Raw genomic sequence first — 17,843 nt, 5'->3', positions numbered from 1 at the left:
GAGAATTGAAGGAATAAAATAGCAGAATACACTATATATCGAATATGGTTGGAAATTACAATTAATGTGCCAAAGACTATAAATTCACTTCCCCTTTAAGTCACATGAGTAGAGCAAAATGTAATTCCTCATTTAGTACAACAGTAAAGTGTGGAGGGAGACATGCAAGTGGATGATGAGTAGGCATGGGCCGGTTACCGGTTTCAAGGTATACCGAGGTTTAAAACAGTCAAGGTTTCAAAACCACTAAAATTTTCTGTGATACCGTCTCCAAGGTATGAGCTGTGCTTATACAAAATTCATTAAATCATGAAGTCATGTGATTGATTTGATGTTTACATTTAATATATATTACGAAAATATTATATATGTTTTGAAAGCATATTATAATTTAAAGGCTTTATTGTACCTGGCATTTAAAAATAACACATTTTAGTGTTGCAGTGGCAATACAGCAACACCGTGAAACCGTGGTATTTTTGCTAAAGGTTATCATACCGCCAGAATCTTATACCGGCCCATGCCTAATGATGAGTCCTCTTAAAGCATTGGTGTAGTAAACGCAGGTATACAGAGTTATTAGATGTTATACCCACTTCTAAATTCGAAATATTATTTAATAATATTCATTTCATAACGATCGTTACACTGAGAAGTCCAGCAGCAGAAGTGAAGTGACAATAGTGGCTGATCTTGGAGTGAACTAAATATAGTCTTACATGTCACTGTTCAAAACACGTTGTTTAACCCAAGTTTGGCCTTTTAAATATAATGGGGGCATAAATTAAGAGTATACCCACTTCTCCAGGCACCACTACATCACTTCCCAAAATAATGTAATATGGAGATGATTTAGTTTTCAGAAAAGAGACTATAGAAATGCCATTATTTGCAAAGAGTTGAAATTAACAAGTTCTACAAAGGGTGGTAGAATCGCCAGAATTTACTTTACATGGGTTCGTTTAATAAGCACTAAGTAGTTCAGGTCTGTTTATAACATTTTTTTCTGACAAACAACAAAAATCAGTTGTGTAAATGTACATGTAATGTTGAAGTCTTCCACCAGTAGTTGGCGCTGTGGCTCCGCTCGTACGTTCGTGCTTTCGACGAAGAAGAGCGTCTGTCTTTCCTTCACTCTTGTTTTTGTATGTGAGCTGTAGAAAAATAACAGTCGTCTTTAGTCTCTGGATGTGTCCTCTTTCACCCACACATCAGACCCTACTGTTGCTCATTATCCGGATACATTGACACCGACATTGAGGCAGATCGTCACCAGCGGAGCTGGACCCGAACACGGGGACTCAGTCAAGCCCGGTTCAGCTCGGTTCGGTGGACGGGACACAGTGGCGATTTGAACGACAGGGTGCGATTAGAGATGGAGAGACGCAGACTGATTTGAACATAGCCAGCGATATGGAGATACATCCACTGTAAGAGCAGAGAGTGTGTATGTGAATGAGTGACCTGCATGTGTTCACACTACTGTAAAATGTCAATACAGAGTAAATATGTGTAGCACAAAGATCACGTGACATCGTTTTCCATACACTTCAGCACTGTCACATGTCAGCTGGCATATGTCAAATAATGTCATGTATACCAACTCCCATATGGTCACTTCATTAATAACAGAGACTGTCTTTATGCTCAGAGACATTTAGGCTATGTGTTATTCGGGATAGTATTGTAGGTTATGATTTGTATATTTGTGTGTGTGCGTGTTTCAGATGCACTAAGCTTTGCCATCATAAAGCTGTGGAGCTGAAGGATGATGTATGTGAGAAACAGAGTGCTGTCACTATCAATCCACGTCACATGAGAAAAGCCTTCAGGATCATGAACGAGCTCCGCAGGTGTGTGTATCTGTGTGTGATATCTGTTTGTTTATCTATCTAAATGTGACAGATGTTTTATTCTCTTTCTCTTAAAAGAGTTGATTATTTATGTGTTTGTTGTAAGATGTGACCCTAAACCACAAAACCAGTCAAAAGGGACAATGTTTTAAAATTGAGATTTATACGTAAGCTGAATAAATACGATTTGTAAATACATTTTTGAATTACATTTTTGAAAATACATTTTAGGAAATTACAAAATGTCTTGAAAAATAATCTTTACTAATGATTTTTGGCGTTAAAAAATTTGTAATTTTTGGCTGTTGCTACAAATATATATTCATGCTACTTTATGTGTAATACGTGTCTCTGTCTGTTTCTCTGCTTTGCAGTCAAAGTGTGTTGTGTGATGTCACCATCATTGCGGAGGATGTGGAGATAGCTGCTCATCGAGTCGTCTTAGCTGCTGGGAGTCCTTACTTCCATGCCATGTTTACAGGTGAGAACTTACTCGCAGCAATGGTCAGAATGGTCCTGGTCTATCACCATGTACTAACAGATTGGAAATAGCAAAAACCTGTATTTTATTACACAATTTTTGTTCATGTATGTGGCCTGTGTGTTAAACAAGACTCTACAAAATTGATAAGAAAAAATTCCCGCAATATTAAAGACACAATGGGGCGGTTTACCAGACAGGGATTAGACTAGTCCTAGACTAAATAAATGTAAGAGCTGTGCAAACTGAAAGCAACTTGAACTTGCATTAACATATCTTAAAATACATCAGTACAGTACCCTTTGTTTTGCCTCAAAATAGACAAAAGTAATGTTTTTAGTAAGTCATGTTTGTTAAAACTAGTTATATTTCCTAATTAAAACTAATGCCTAATCCTGTTTCAAAATAATCCCTGTCTGGGAAACCACTCCATAATAAACTAAATATTTTTGTTTTTTTCATTAAAATATCCAAAAACTACTAGCATAGCATTTTATATAAGGAGCGCAGATGCAAAAGCCATTAAGCGCCACCTCCGTCAAAAATTAGATCATGATATTAACCAAATGCTCTCGCCATGATGTATATGTTTATGTATAATTTTGCTTCAGATCATACAAAAATACGTCAGTATCCTGACGTGTAAAAAAAATGTTGGCAGAATTAAAAAAAGGAGTTTGATTAAAAATGCGTACTTACAGATTACAAATGTTGTCAACAATGTTTGAATCCAGAATTTTTTTTAAAAAGCAGTCTGCCCCTGTTCATAGAGTCGCCCGTCAATGGTGTCATGTCCCCATAATTCTGGGTTTATGCTTTTACAACGTTTCAAAACTTCATTGTATTACTATATCCATGAACATGATTTGTAAGTCCTGTCATACTGATTTCCAATCCACAGTGGGGAAAAGACTACAACTCCCAATATTTCATACTTCTTTAAAGTGACATCAAGTAATGCCATTGTTTTTGTTTGACCTCTCACAGTGAAAATTACATATTTAAAGTTCACATAACACATGCTATTTCTGCTAATCTAAAGTTTTTAGTAAATATAAAGTAATAATACATCCTTCATATATTCAAATAGTCTTTAATTTTATCAGATTTATAAATGACAAATCAGCTGTACTGATTCCTTTCGAAAGAGCCCAAGCTCCTGGAGGCATACCACGGGCAAGGCGAGTTGCGATCAAGCAAAACACAAATCATTATCCCACTATCTATGGTTTACTTATGATTCACTACGTTTGTGTCATTTACATAATATGCACTTAAAGGGATAGTTCGACCAAAAATGATATTAAACCCATGATTTACTCACCCCCAAGCTGTCCGAGTTGCATATATCCATCGTTTTTCAGACAAACACATTTTCTGATATTTTAGAAAGTGTTTTAGATCTTTCAGTTGATTAAATGTAATGTTACGGGGTCCACCCATAGTCCACGACCTTCAAGTCCAAAAAAGTGCGTCCATCCTTCACAAATTAAATCCAAACGGCTCCAGGATGATAAACAAAGGTCTTCTGAGGGTAATCCGCGCGGTGTTGTTGTAGAAATATCCATATTTAAAACTTTATTAACGAAAATAAATACCTTCCGGTAGTGCCGCCATCTTAGTCGCGTCCGCATTCAGGAGAGAGTATTAGCGTAGTGTACGCCCTTTTCTTAGTAACATATGACAAATTCGGAGGACGGGGGCACAGAGCAGCAGCAGAGTAGCATCCGTAGGCTGCGTAAGCTCTCATCCTGAATGCGGACGCGACTAAGATGGCGACGCTACCGGAAGGTATTTATTTTCGTTAATAAAGTTTTAAATATGGATATTTCTACAACAACACCGCGCGGATTACCCTCAGAAGACCTTTGTTTATCATCCTGGAGCCATTTGGTTTTAATTTGTGAAGGATGGACGCACTTTTTTTGGACTTGAAGGTCGTGGACCCCGTAACATTATATTTAATCAACTGAAAGATCTAAAACATTTTCTAAAATATCCGAAAATGTGTTTGTCTGAAAAACGATGGACATATGCAACTCGGACAGCTTGGGGGTGAGTAAATCATGGGTTTAATATCATTTTTGGCCGAACTATCCCTTTAAGCACCGATTGCCAACAAAACACAGACATTTGATGCAGTTTTACTTACTGCCTGCGACTCGTGACCCGGTTGGGACCCCATTTCAGAGTTAAACACACACGCAAAACTCCACTGCTACCCCGTATAAACAAACTATATCCATTGTTTTCCCAATGCTTGGTTCTTTGGGAAGCTGAACAAGCTTAAATTTCCCTCACAAACAACAACACACTTCTTTGGTGATGTTGATTTCATGTCAGCTCTTGGTTGGTGTGTGCGTGCGCATATAAAGCCTTCCACTGTACTTAATGCACTAAAATTGCCCATAAAATAAATAAAGCAAAATTGTTACGTATGAATCGTACCTGGCGAAGTGCATTTGGCACAGAAATACTCGTCAAACGTCCAACTGCTTTATTGACATGCATGAAATAGCTTTAAAGAACAAGAAAGAGTTACCATTGGATAAAATACAACACAACATTGCCAGCACATATTACATAGTAGTGGTTCGTGATTAAACCTGTAGTCCTGCTTCTAGCACCACAGATATCAATATTATCTATTTCTTAACTTAAATTGTGCAGTAATTTAGTTCATGTATTCTCTCATGAAGGCTTAATTGTCTCATAAATGCTTCATAAACTTAACAATGAAATTAAAGAGAGGGCTCTGTTTCACTGAGGACTATCCATGTACAGATTTCTGTCCTCATCAGGTGACATATTTGGTTTCTGTTTTTGTAGGAGAGATGACAGAGAGCCGTCAGAAAAAGGTTAGAATCAAAGAGATTGATGGCTGGACCCTGGGAATGCTGATCGATTATGTTTACACTGCTGAAATCCAAGTCACGGAGGAGAATGTGCAGGTTTGTAGGTCACTGGAGCATTTTGATACTTTTGTGTGCAGGAGAAATGGCATATTACCTAAAGTTTGTTGTTTGATTATGATTTCAATTAAATTGTTTTATTTTCTTACCCAAAAATAAAAAATATATGGAATATTCATGGAAAATGTGAAGTTTCTTTAGTCTAAAGGTTTGGGAGCCCTGTCCTGTGTCAAAGAGTTTTCCTTCTGTTAATGCTGTGTTAAACCTAAAAGGACAGAAATCAGGAAGTGTGTGTTGTGTTGTGTGGGAGGGTGTCAGTACTTTATGTGTCTGTGCAGTTGGATAGACTGAGGGTGTGAAACTGAGGCTGTGTTTTGAGGAATCTGCTCAAGTGCAAACATTGCAATACATTTTCAGTGAAAAACTTAAGTGCTGATGTCGGTGTGTTTAGGTTCTCCTTCCCGCTGCTGGTCTGCTCCAGCTGCAGGAGGTAAAAAAGGCCTGCTGTGAGTTTCTTGTTACTCAGCTTCACCCGACCAACTGCCTCGGTATCCGCGCTTTCGCCGACCTGCACGCCTGCACGGAGCTTCTCAATCTCGCCAACACGTATGCAGGTGTGTGGATATGTGATTATTCTGGAGTCCTATTTGATGTGTCAGAAACTCTGTTTGACAGTTTTTATCTCTCTCCCACTTCTTGACACTCACAGAGCAACACTTTTCTGAGGTCGTGCAGAGCGAGGAGTTTCTCAATCTGGGCATGGAGCAAGTGTGCAGCCTCATAGCAAGTGACAAACTCACCATTCCATCAGAGGAAAAGGTAACGTTACCCTATGATGAGCGGCCTGATGCCTTGTGTTGACATACGGTCTGATGCTTGTAACTACAGAAGCGCACGGGTGATTGTATCATGCAGACCTCGGCAGCACTGTTGCCATGGTAATGCACCGCTGGTACAATAAGACTATGGGAATAGCTGTAGCTGCTGGTGAGAGCTTGTTTGTCGTCATGGAAACAGGAGTCGGACATAGCAAAGTGTGGGCACCATGCTGTGTTATTTTGCCATGGCAACACCAGCATCTAAAGATAACATGTCTCATATGTGTCTCTTGTGACCATGTGTGACCAGATTTCATCTCTGATTTTGTGACTGTGCTCAGATTGTGCCACATTTGTTACATCAAAAGTGTGTGTTTGCAGGTGTTTGAAGCAGTCATCGCGTGGGTTACACATGATAAAGATGTGCGTCAAGAACATATGGCTCATCTGATGGAACATGTCCGCTTACCCCTACTTTCCAGAGAGTACTTGGTACAGGTGTGTTTGCATATATGCAAAGAGTTTAATGCATAGGAGCTTTGGTGAAAGAATTTAATAAATGTAATATCATTAAACATTGTGTGTAGAGGGTGGAGGAGGAAACTCTGGTGAAGAACAGCAGCACGTGTAAAGACTACCTGATTGAAGCCATGAAGTACCACCTTTTGCCTGCTGACCAGCGCTCTATGATGAAAACCATCCGCACCAGAGTGAGAACACCCATCAGCTACCCAAAGGTTTGTCTGGACAATCTTTCGGAAATAGTAGAGGTCATGCACTTTATCACGAATATTCCACAGCAATTGACCAGCATTAAAGGGGTAATTAACCCAAAAATGAAAATTCTGTGATCATTTACTCACCTGCATACATTTTTTTTGTTCTGATGAACACAAAGGAAGATATTTTGAGAAATGTTTGTAGCCAAACCGTTCGCCCCATTTCAAAGAAATCCAGCTTTAATAGTCAATTTTCTTAAAAAAATAATCCAGATAATTTACTCACCACCATGTTATCCAAAATGTTGATGTCTTTCTTTGTTCAGTCGAGAAGAAATTATGTTTTTTGAGCAAAACATTCCAGGATTTATCTCTTTTTAATGACCCCAATACTTAATGCAGTTTAAAATTGCAGTTTCAAGGGCTCTAAATGATCCCAAACAAGCCATAAGGGTCTTATCTAGTGAAACGATTGTCATATTTTGGCAAGAAAAATAAAAAATACACTTTTAGAAAGGATTTACACATCTTTGTGCGTTAAGCTTTTAACACATTATGTGTCATTTTGTGTTAAAATATAACACAAGTTGTGTTAAAAGTAACACAAAATGTGTTGTTTCAATAATAACACAGAGATGGGTAGGAGATTCATGGACAAGAAGAACGGTCCTCTTTATACACACTTGTAAACACTGAAGAGTAGTGTCGCATACGTCATCTGTGACCTCTTTAAGTGATGACGTATTACGTGAGGTTGCGCTGGCTCATCACACAGCCGGAGGAAGACGAGAAGTTGTGGTTTAAAAGTGCTTATTTTCCTTGCAAAAAATGACAATCGTTTTGCTAGATAAGACCCTTACGCCTCGTTTGGGATCGTTTAGAGTCAATTAAAACTGTTAAGTGTTGTGATCCATTAAAGTCCATTAAAATGAGAAAAATCCTTGAATGTTTTCCTAAAAAAAAGCCAAATTTCCCTCACAAACAAAAACACTTCTTTGGTGATGTTGATTTCGTCACAAACCATTGATAGGTATGTGTGTGCGCTATTTTGGCATGAAGTGCCAAAGAACATATGAATCTCTCATGTTCGAAAAAAAAGGTACCTAGCGAAGTGCATTGGGCACACAAATGCGCATTGTAAGTCCAACTGCTTTTTTGACACTTTCCATATGTTTAGCATGTGGAATCCAACTTTTAACAGCGTTATTAAGTCAGAAAACATAAAATAGCATGAGACCCCCAGCATTTAAAGGCCTAAACTATCAGTTTTCCAGTTACACTGCTGTTATATTTCTAGAGGGTTTTAATTGTAATGTGTGTGTATGTATGTGTTTAAGGTGATGGTTGTGGTGGGGGGGCAAGCACCCAAAGCCATTCGCAGTGTGGAGTGCTTTGATTTTGAGGAAGAGAGATGGTTTCAAGTGGCAGAATTGCCTTCCAGACGATGTCGAGCAGGTGAGCAGACACACACTCATATCAATGCAAATTACTGACATTCTGGGCAGACACCAGGAAGACTCCCATTGAAACTGATTTCTCATTAAAACATTTATGCATTTGGCAGATGCTTTTATTTAAATCAACAGTGTAGTCAGGCTTGACATTTTATGAGTATGTCTACATTACTTGGGAATCAAATCCATGATTTTGGCTTGCTAGTGCCATGCGCTACCAAAGCTACAGGTGAACTTAAATGCATCACGCCAGTCCTTATCAATCTCCTGAATATAATCTTTTCCCAGAAGTTATCTCTGCTCATGGACAAAGTCTTGTCACATATTTCCCTGGTGGGGCCCAGATTAAGATTAACACAACTACACAGACTACCTGCATTTCTGAGATATAACAATTTTCTGTTTTTTGCGGTTTTGTTTTGATCTTTTTTGTATAAATGAATACATTTGGCTTTGTATTATTTGTGCAAAGGTGTGGTGTACATGGGCGGTATCGTGTACGCTGTTGGCGGGTTTAACGGGTCATTGCGTGTGAGGACGGTGGATGCTTATGACCCGGTGAAAGACGAGTGGTGCTGTGTCAGCAGCATGCAGGACCGGAGGTCAACACTAGGGGCCGCTGTGCTCAACGGACTGCTGTACGCTGTTGGGGGCTTCGATGGCAGCACGGGTAACACAAACACAATGTATTAGAATTAAATATGCTTTGCATGCACTTACACATATACACAGAGTGAAAATAGCATCTGTTCATGATTTACATAGAGAAATGCATCTCTGGCAAGGCTCATTCAGATGATATTGCTGTGATACTGAGATGTATTGCCACATATGTGACCTTTACAATGTTGATGATGGTTTGCAGGTTTAGCTACTGTAGAGGCTTATAATGCCAAAGCCAACGAGTGGTTCCACGTAGGTCCCATGAGCACACGCCGCAGCAGCGTGGGAGTCGGAGTCGTTGGAGGTTAGTGATTTCCACAACCAATAAGAGTCAACAAGATACACAGTTTTTACAGTTTTTTTTAGGTTTGTTGTATGCAGTTGGAGGATATGATGGAGCGACGCGTCAGTGTTTAAGTACTGTTGAGGCCTACAACCCCAACACAAATGAATGGACTTACACTTCAGAGATGGGAACTCGACGTAGTGGTGCCGGTAACATCCACAGCCACGCTGATAACTTTGCATATGCCGTCATCACTGTGTATTTGTGTAAACCACACATATGCGTTTCAGGTGTAGGTGTATTGAAAGGCCTGCTGTATGCTGTGGGTGGGCACGATGGCCCTTTGGTTAGAAAGAGCTGTGAGGTTTATGACCCAGCCACCAACACTTGGAAACAAGTGGCTGATATGAACATGTGCCGTAGGAATGCTGGTGAGTTGGATCAACAGTACAGCATCTACAACCATCTTTCTTATAGCTGTTATGGATCAACGTGGTATTTCGCTTATTGTTACAGGTGTGTGTGCTGTGGGTAACCTGCTATATGTGATTGGTGGGGATGACGGCTCCTGCAACCTGTCTTCAGTAGAGTTCTACAATCCAAATAGTGATAAATGGACACTGCTGCCCACCTGTATGAGCACAGGACGCAGCTATGCAGGTCAGAGATCAAAACCTGTTTTAAATGACATACTACCATACTAACATTTCAGTATGTATAATCTGTGTAGTGTGCAAATAAAAAAAACATAGGCAGAGTTTGGGGGGGCACTTTTCCCCCAGACCAGAACTAATTATGATTTTGTCTGAGCTAATAATGAATAAAAAATATAAGAATTCATATTTTATTTGTTATAAAACCCTGGCAAACAACTACATGACAACATGTGCAGTATGTACAACAGAACACACTGTGTGAGAAAGCATCTGCCAAAAACATAAATAATACAGAGCTCCATCTAGTGGTTGTTTGATATACAATGAAATTCTACTTTATAAAGGGACACTCCACTTTTTCTGAAAATAGGCTCATTTTCCAGCTCCCCTATAGTGAAACATTTTATTTTTACTGTTTTGGAGTCCATTCAGCTGATCTCCGGGTCTTGCGGTACCACTTTTAGCATAGCTTAGCATAATCCATTGAATCTGATAAGACCATTAGCATCGAGCTCTAAAATAACCAAAGAGTTTCAATATTTTTCCTATTTAAAACTTGACTCTTCTGTAGTTACATCGTGTACTAAAACCAACGGAAAATTAAAAGTTGCGAGTTTCTAGGCCGATATGGCTAGGAATTATACTCTCATTCCGGCGTAATAATCAAGGACTTTGGTGCCGTAGCATGGGTGCAGAAGGCGCAATGATATTACGCAGCCCCCAAAAATAGTCCCCTTGGTAACTTTCAATAGAAGGGGACTATTTTCGGGCATTTATGAATGACATTTTTTGATATATGCTGTGTGTGTGTTAGGTGTGACCGTCATTGATAAACCTCTCTGAGCAGCTGAGGATTTGTTGAACACTTGACCTGAAGCTGACGTACAGCAGAGGATTTGCTAACACTGAAGCTCTTGCAGAGGCTGAGACTTCATCCTGGAACTGCTTCACCATGGACATGGCCTGAAGAATACTGCTCTCTCTCTGTCTCTATCTCTCTCTCTCTCTCTCTCTCCTTCTCTCTCACACACACACACACACACAGACACAGACATTAATTTATATACATAAGTACACATTCACACACACTACTGTACCTCCCAGTTTGTCTCTAGCATACAGTATACACTACACACACACACTATCTCTACTGTTTCTGTTTCTCTTGTTTGAGAGTAGTCAAAGATGAAGATTAATGCACTTTGAGGAGGAGCACTAATGAAGAAGGATCAAAACATAACAGTGTTGTTAAACTCTGAGAAAAGACTGGTGATCATATTTGGCCAGCGCATATGGAACGCATTTCTGAGTTGAGCTAAAGCGATGGCCGGTGATTTTGCTGCTTGATCATTTGAGCTGAATTTCTTGATGATCTTTGCTCATTCAAATAAAGTTTGAGTAAAATTGGGTCTAGTTTAGGACCAGCACTTTGTTGCCTCTTGGAAGCTTGTTATGAGGTCATTGGACTTCAAACCATCTTCATTATGAAGGTCGGATGTGAATTTAGTTTCACGTTTGGAGCGGAAACTTTGCTTGCCCGCCTATATGGGAGAACGGTCTCCTTTGAATACAAGCAAACTTTTATGATTGTTTGCCAAATTAGATTTGAAGTCTTAAAGTTTGAACTGTCTGTTGGTGTTTTTTATTTTAATATCCTCTGGATTTTTTCTTGTGGTCCAGTTGTATGAGAATTGCAATCTTTGACATATTTGAAATGCCTGTTAACTTGAACGCTTCGACATGCACGACACTGTGTGGACTTATGATGGTTGCTTGGGTATTAAACCGCTTTGCATGGTTCTCAATACTGATACTTGTGTGCCATTCTTAAACTACTACTGTATTCAGTAACCAACGTGACATGCTCTGTGCGGTATTGTACACTGAAGAAGTATAAAGGTTCTTTCTATAGTAAAAACTTTCTTTTCTCTCTGTTTTGTTCCTTTTTCTTACCCTTGTTCTTTCTTTTTTTGTAGTTTCTTTGTTTTCTGTATCTTTTATCTATTCTTCGCTTATTGTTTAGTATTTAACTCTCTTTAACTGCTGTCACCAAGCCTGTTAATTTAATGTGTGTATGTAAATAATAAGTGTATTATTAAATGTCAGTCAAGAGAATGTTGTGTACTTGAATTGTTTCATAACTTGTTTTGTAATATTAATAATAAACATGCTTGTAAATACACATTAGGGTGAGTGTGTTTACATGAGCTCATGAACAGCACACCATATAATATCACTTTAAAATAAAGTTGTATTCCCTACTAAAACATCCAGCATGAGCTGGTAGCTGGTTAAGGTGGCAGTAGCTGGTCCTTCCAGCCTGGCAAAGCTGGTGGGTCAGCTGGTCTTTCAGCCTGACCAGCTAAGTCCAGCTAGACCATCTTAAAAGGCGACCAAAACACAGCTAGATCAGCATAAAAAGTGACCAACAAAACACAGCTAGACCAGCTAAAACCAAGCTGGGAGACCAGCTAAAACCAGTTTACCAGCTTATGCTGACCTAAGCTGGATTTTTCAGTAGGGTTTGTTAAAAATTTGTAAATGCTAACATGAACAATGTAGTTTTTTTTAACATTTACTAATTATTTGTTAATTATTTGCTAATTAATGTTAGTTAATGTCAATACAGCTATTTATGTTAGTTAATTGTGTATTAATTGATGTTAACAGTTACTATTCCTACTAAAAAAATCCAGCTAAGACCAGTCTCCTAGCTTGGTTTTGGCTGGTTTTGCTTGTGTAGCAAGCTGGTCTAGCTGTGTTTTGGTCACTTTTTGACCTGGTCTAGCTGAAGATCAGCTGATCCACCAGCTTTGCCAGGCTGGGCGGAGCAGTTTATACCAGCTACTGCCACCTTTAACCAGCTAAAATCAGCTACTGCCACCTTAAACCAGCTACCAGTTTATGCTGGTCTTAGCTGGATTTTTGGTTTTAAAAATGTATTTATAAGTAAATGCTGAAACTAACATGAACTTAGATTAATAAATTATGTTTAAGTGTTGTTAATTGATAGTTCATGTTAGCATTTATTAATTGTTAACAAATACAACCTTATTGTAAAGTGTTACCATAATATCAAATAATAATATTTACTGTGTTAAAATGGGATAATATTTACTGTGTTAAAATGGGATGTCTATTCTAAAGTTTTAGGTGTTATTACATATTTCGGTTTATATTGCACATTCTTCGCATTTTATAATGAACATGCTTCATATTTAACAAGGGTGGTAAATAAATTGATCCACATCCAATACACGCAAGTTATCTAAGACAAACGCGTTTCCTATTGGCTGTTGATGCCAGAAGTAAAGATCTCACTATCGTCAGTTCATTGCCTCAGCCAATCAGCACGTGGCCTATGATCGCACACGTCCGTCTCCTTCTTGTGTTAGCCAATCAGCGCGCAGTTATTGCGGGCCTACACCATTCTCCTCTTGTCTGAGCCAATGGTCATATGTAAATGTGTAATACATTAAAAGCGTCCACACTTCAGCAAGGTAGAGGGATAGCTGCTCACAGGTAAGGCAACATAATTCGTGCAGAACTGGATAATCTTGGATGGCGATTTTTACTATATTTAGATATTGACATTTAACGATATTAAAAACGGTTGTATTATCTTCAGTGTTTATACGGAAACTCTTGCGCTATTTCGCTTCTAGCTAATGTACAAAATACTGTAAACACGCAGAGAGTTAAATATTAATGTTGGACTGCTGTGCATTTGAGTTGTTTAAGAAATTATATAAGTATGTGTTGTTTAAGGGCTTGGGTTAGGTTAACAGTGTTGATACTAACTAATTTAGATTAGAACTAAAGTGATAAACAAATGATGGCAAACGTAACTTATTATATCTGATTAATTATTGTGGCTATATTAGTATCATAGCATATGGGTGCCAAAATAACATAACAATTATTAAGGAAATATCATATGGTTATGTGAAATGAAAAGCTGATATTCAAATATATTTATATTCTCTTCATATATTTGTCTAATTTTCTGTTTAATCTTTATATATTTTTTCCTTAAATCAGATAATTAATTACTGTGCAATGTTAGTTTGTGAAACTTGGATTAAGAGTAAGTTAAACTGATCTACACAATTAAATTTTTTTGCAATTAGGTATAGCTTTTACTTTTGTGTGCTTCATTTAATTTTATTGATATTTAGGATTTAGTTGTGTATAAAATATTTTTGGTAATTTGAAATTGAAAAGCACCAAGTGTCTACCTACTTTCAGATAACTAACTGAATCTTATCGATCTTTATTCGTTTGTTTATATAGTTTACAAAGAGACCCATTGACTCGCTGTCATGGAGGTGAACGGCACAGTCAACATACTGTCTTCGGCGTACCTGGCCGTTGAATTTGTGGACTCGGTTCTGCCAGCCAATCCGCTGCAGGAACCTCTGAAGCACGCCTGGAACCACATGCTGCAGAACTATAGCAAATTCCAGATCGCCACTTGGGGATCCCTCATCGTCCATGAACTGATATATTTCCTGTTTTGTCTGCCTGGCTTTGTCTTTCAGTTCCTCCCCTTCATGCAGAAATATAAGATCCAACCGGTATGTTGATTTTTATGTATTTGTAATAAATTCTAATAACTTAAAGCTGAACTTTTCTGAACTTTCTTCGTTTTTGCTTGTAGGACAAACCAGAGACATGGGAGAAGCAGTGGAAGTGCTTGAAAATGCTGCTGTTTAATCACTTCTTTATCCAACTACCACTCATCTGTGGGACATATTACTTTACTGAGTTCTTCAGCATTCCTTATGATTGGGACTCTATGCCTCGCTGGTGAGCAGGGGTTTCATTCTATTTTTACACTGTGGGTTGTCTATCCACAATGAATGTAAAAAAGTAAACATGACACATTCATGACACATTCAGTTTTATTGGAGCAGGATTTTGGACCAGTCAGATTTTGCTCTTTTTTTTGAGTTCGAGTGGCCCTTGATCTATTGTTAAACATTTCTTTTTCCATTTCAGGCCTTATATTTTGGTCCAATGTTTTGGCTGTGCAGTGATTGAGGACACATGGCATTACTTCCTTCACCGAGCCCTACATCACCGCAGAATCTACAAACACATCCATAAAGTCCATCACGACTTCACTGTAAGCTGTTGACAATTAATATGCAAATTAAGAAAAACATGAATCTTTCATTTGCGTAATTTAAGTTAATGATAATTAACCTCTCTGTGCAATAATTTTTTTCTGTCTTTGTATGTTAGGCTCCTTTTGGCATGCAGGCCGAGTATGCCCACCCTCTCGAGACCATCATTCTGGGAGCAGGATTCTTCATTGGCATCATGATCTTCTGCAATCATGTTGTTATGCTCTGGGCCTGGGTCACTTTCCGTCTGATGGAAACTATTGATGTTCACAGGTAAGATCAGCACACATGTCTTTATTGTTATCATATTAACACAGTCATTATGTTAATGGTACTTTGCACAATTACAATGGCTTTCAGGGGGTGTGCACACCAAAGCTTTAAACACGGCTGAAACCCTTATCGGCGGACTCTGACTGCTAGTTTTTTTTCAGCTGAGCACTTTGGTTGCTGTGATACTTCTTTATTATTTATTAGTTTATTAGTCGTTGAACGACCAACGTTGGTTGGTTGTTGTGATGTTTATGCCACCCCTTGCACTGTGAATGGACGTCTGTGTGAAAACTGACATTGACGAGCTGAGCTTTTCACCCTTAAGTTTAATATTTTTCAACTCTCTGTGCTCAGCGATGAGCACAGAAAAACGCTGGGTGCCGGCTTTCAGCGCAAAAAATGCCAGCCGCTGGCTTTTTTGAAAAATGCATTGCTTCTATTGGAAACAATTGAAAACATATGCTGCCGTAAAAACTTTGATGTGCACGCCACCATTATGGTGATCACTGTTTGCATTTCATTAGCTCATTTACATATAAAAGGACACACCCCAAAATGGTACATTTTCCCCACATCTATAAAGTGGCAGTTTTAACATGTTATATTAAATTATCTATGGGGTATTATGAGATAAAACTTTACATACACACTTTGGTGATAACAAAGACTTATTTTTCATCTTAAGGAAGTCTCATAAAATGTCCCCTTTAACATTGCTGATTATGTTGATTTGTGGAAAGTGCCGAATCATTTATTGCAACACTAGGGGGCACTGTGATATCAATTTATATGAAATTGTGTCATTTTAATTAAATCATAAAGCATTTTTATTGTATTGTAATGCTTTTAAGTACTTTTTCTTATCAATTAATTTATATTGTATGCATGTCTTTTTATCATTTGATGTTTCTTCTCTTGTTCTATGTTTAGTGGCTATGACATTCCTCTGAACCCCCTGCATCTGATTCCATTCTACGCTGGCGCTCGCTTCCATGACTTCCACCACATGAATTTTGTGGGTAACTACGGTTCTACATTCACCTGGTGGGACAAACTCTTTGACACGGATTCCCAGTATTACAAACATTACAGCCACAATAAAGCAGTGAAGACCGACTGATTGACAGAAGTGCACTTACTAAAATATACAGCAGTTTCACCATCATGCAGAAGGATCTGTCTCCCATGGACTTCTGTTTGGGCATGTTTCCCCCACACACACCTGCTGTAAAGTATTTCATATTGGACTGAATTAATTCAGATCAATCAAGGCCACCTTCTCTCACCAATGTGCCTTTGAAAAAGGGAAAACACAACCCCACTGGTCGCAGTTGTCTAGAGGACTTTTAGGAATTAAAGGAACAATGACACCCTGTTTTCTGTGTTATCAACAATCTCGTTTAAGTAATGACTTATTATTCCATTCCATTCTTGAAAAGCACTTTACTTTCACCTGAACAAGGACACACTGTCTTAAAATGTTATTTTTCTAATGACTTTTTTCTTTGCAGAATTAGAAAATAGATAAACACTGTAAAGGTTTTGATGAAAACCCATTGTAAAAGAAATATAATGGACCTTGAATAGAATGTGGAAAAACATTACAAATAAATATACATTTATATATAATTGAAACCAAAATTGTTTGCATGTTAATTTGACAATGCTAGTTTATAACTTAGTAAAATTACCAAAAATGTTGTCTTTGTGTCTGTGAGAATGATTTAAAATAAGACAAAAAAGCATTATTTCTTAGTGTTTGGTTATTGTTGTGGACAATGAGGAGGGCTTTGAAGTAAAAAATTCAATTCAGTTTTCCAATTGTTTGTTATCCCGAAGCAGCTTCACATGAAATAAAAACAAAGATAAAACACGAAACCAAAGAACAACAAAGCATGGCAGTTTTAAATATTGTTTTGGATAGATGATTTGAAGTTACATGGAGTTATTCAAATTTAGGTTAAGATCCTTTGGTTTAGTTCATATCCGGCGTAGCAAGTCAGTCCCTGGCCCATGTGCAAAAAAAAAATTATGGGCCCCCTTTAAGACAAAGCCCCCTCCCAACCTTGCCCGTTGGCACTGTTAAATGTGGCGCGCAGGTCTGTTAACAACATATACTTTTAATAAGGTAGTCAAATATTTTTACTTTACTTTTTTACTTTAAAGGGTAGATTTAAATAAAGAAAAACTTCTCCGCCTTCTCTTTTCTCTTTAAGGCCCCACTTTTATGTTTATATTTGTCCATCCTTAATGTTCATGTAGATAGCCGCTATAGTAACCTCTCACGCTGTTTCCTTTTTTTTTTTTTTTGCATATATAAAGAATTATGTATTTTGGTATTTATGTACCACTTGAGTAAACTATATTGATCATGCCTTAGTTTTAAGCAAATTGGAAAATCTGTTGTGTTGTTTGTTATATATTTTTTTATTTTATTCATAATTTTCATTTTTTTTTCATATATTTGCCAGTAGACCTTGTTTTCTAAATAGCAATGTAACAAGTGCTTTTCAGAAAGCATTTTTCAATGTTATAATTAGGAAGTTTTCTAATGAGTGACACTTTATATATGGCAAATATATACAGCTATTAGATAATA

At 37.9% G+C, this 17,843-nt stretch overlaps 2 protein-coding genes across 3 annotated transcripts; both read left to right on the top strand.

Moving 5' to 3' along the window:
* The first annotated feature begins 1,087 nt into the window (after nt 1-1,087).
* On the top strand, nt 1,088-12,018 carry klhl2 (kelch-like family member 2). Its single transcript, XM_065254642.2, has 15 exons — nt 1,088-1,430; nt 1,728-1,853; nt 2,228-2,334; nt 5,164-5,285; nt 5,698-5,860; nt 5,956-6,065; nt 6,446-6,562; nt 6,652-6,801; nt 8,121-8,238; nt 8,710-8,907; nt 9,103-9,204; nt 9,267-9,395; nt 9,477-9,617; nt 9,703-9,846; nt 10,657-12,018. Exons 1-15 carry the CDS (start codon nt 1,414-1,416, stop codon nt 10,683-10,685), a joined length of 1,773 nt encoding a protein of 590 aa, XP_065110714.1. The 5' UTR covers nt 1,088-1,413; the 3' UTR covers nt 10,686-12,018.
* Nucleotides 12,019-13,230: 1,212 nt separating this feature from the next.
* On the top strand, nt 13,231-16,945 carry msmo1 (methylsterol monooxygenase 1). Of its 2 annotated transcripts, none has more exons than XM_065254640.2 (6): nt 13,231-13,364; nt 14,136-14,419; nt 14,503-14,651; nt 14,844-14,970; nt 15,090-15,244; nt 16,175-16,945. In XM_065254640.2, exons 2-6 carry the CDS (start codon nt 14,165-14,167, stop codon nt 16,362-16,364), a joined length of 876 nt encoding a protein of 291 aa, XP_065110712.1. In that variant the 5' UTR covers nt 13,231-13,364; nt 14,136-14,164; the 3' UTR covers nt 16,365-16,945. The 2 variants fall into 2 exon arrangements, with proteins under 2 accessions (XP_065110712.1, XP_065110713.1); XM_065254641.2 differs by lacking the exon at nt 13,231-13,364 and adding an exon at nt 13,456-13,594.
* The last annotated feature ends 898 nt before the right edge of the window (nt 16,946-17,843 follow it).

The sequence above is a fragment of the Paramisgurnus dabryanus genome, chromosome 4 (assembly GCF_030506205.2).
Source record: "Paramisgurnus dabryanus chromosome 4, PD_genome_1.1, whole genome shotgun sequence".
NCBI classification, from domain to species: domain Eukaryota; kingdom Metazoa; phylum Chordata; class Actinopteri; order Cypriniformes; family Cobitidae; genus Paramisgurnus; species Paramisgurnus dabryanus.
The sequence above is the reverse complement of the archived record's forward strand: the minus strand, read 5'-3'. Positions and strand labels throughout refer to the sequence as shown.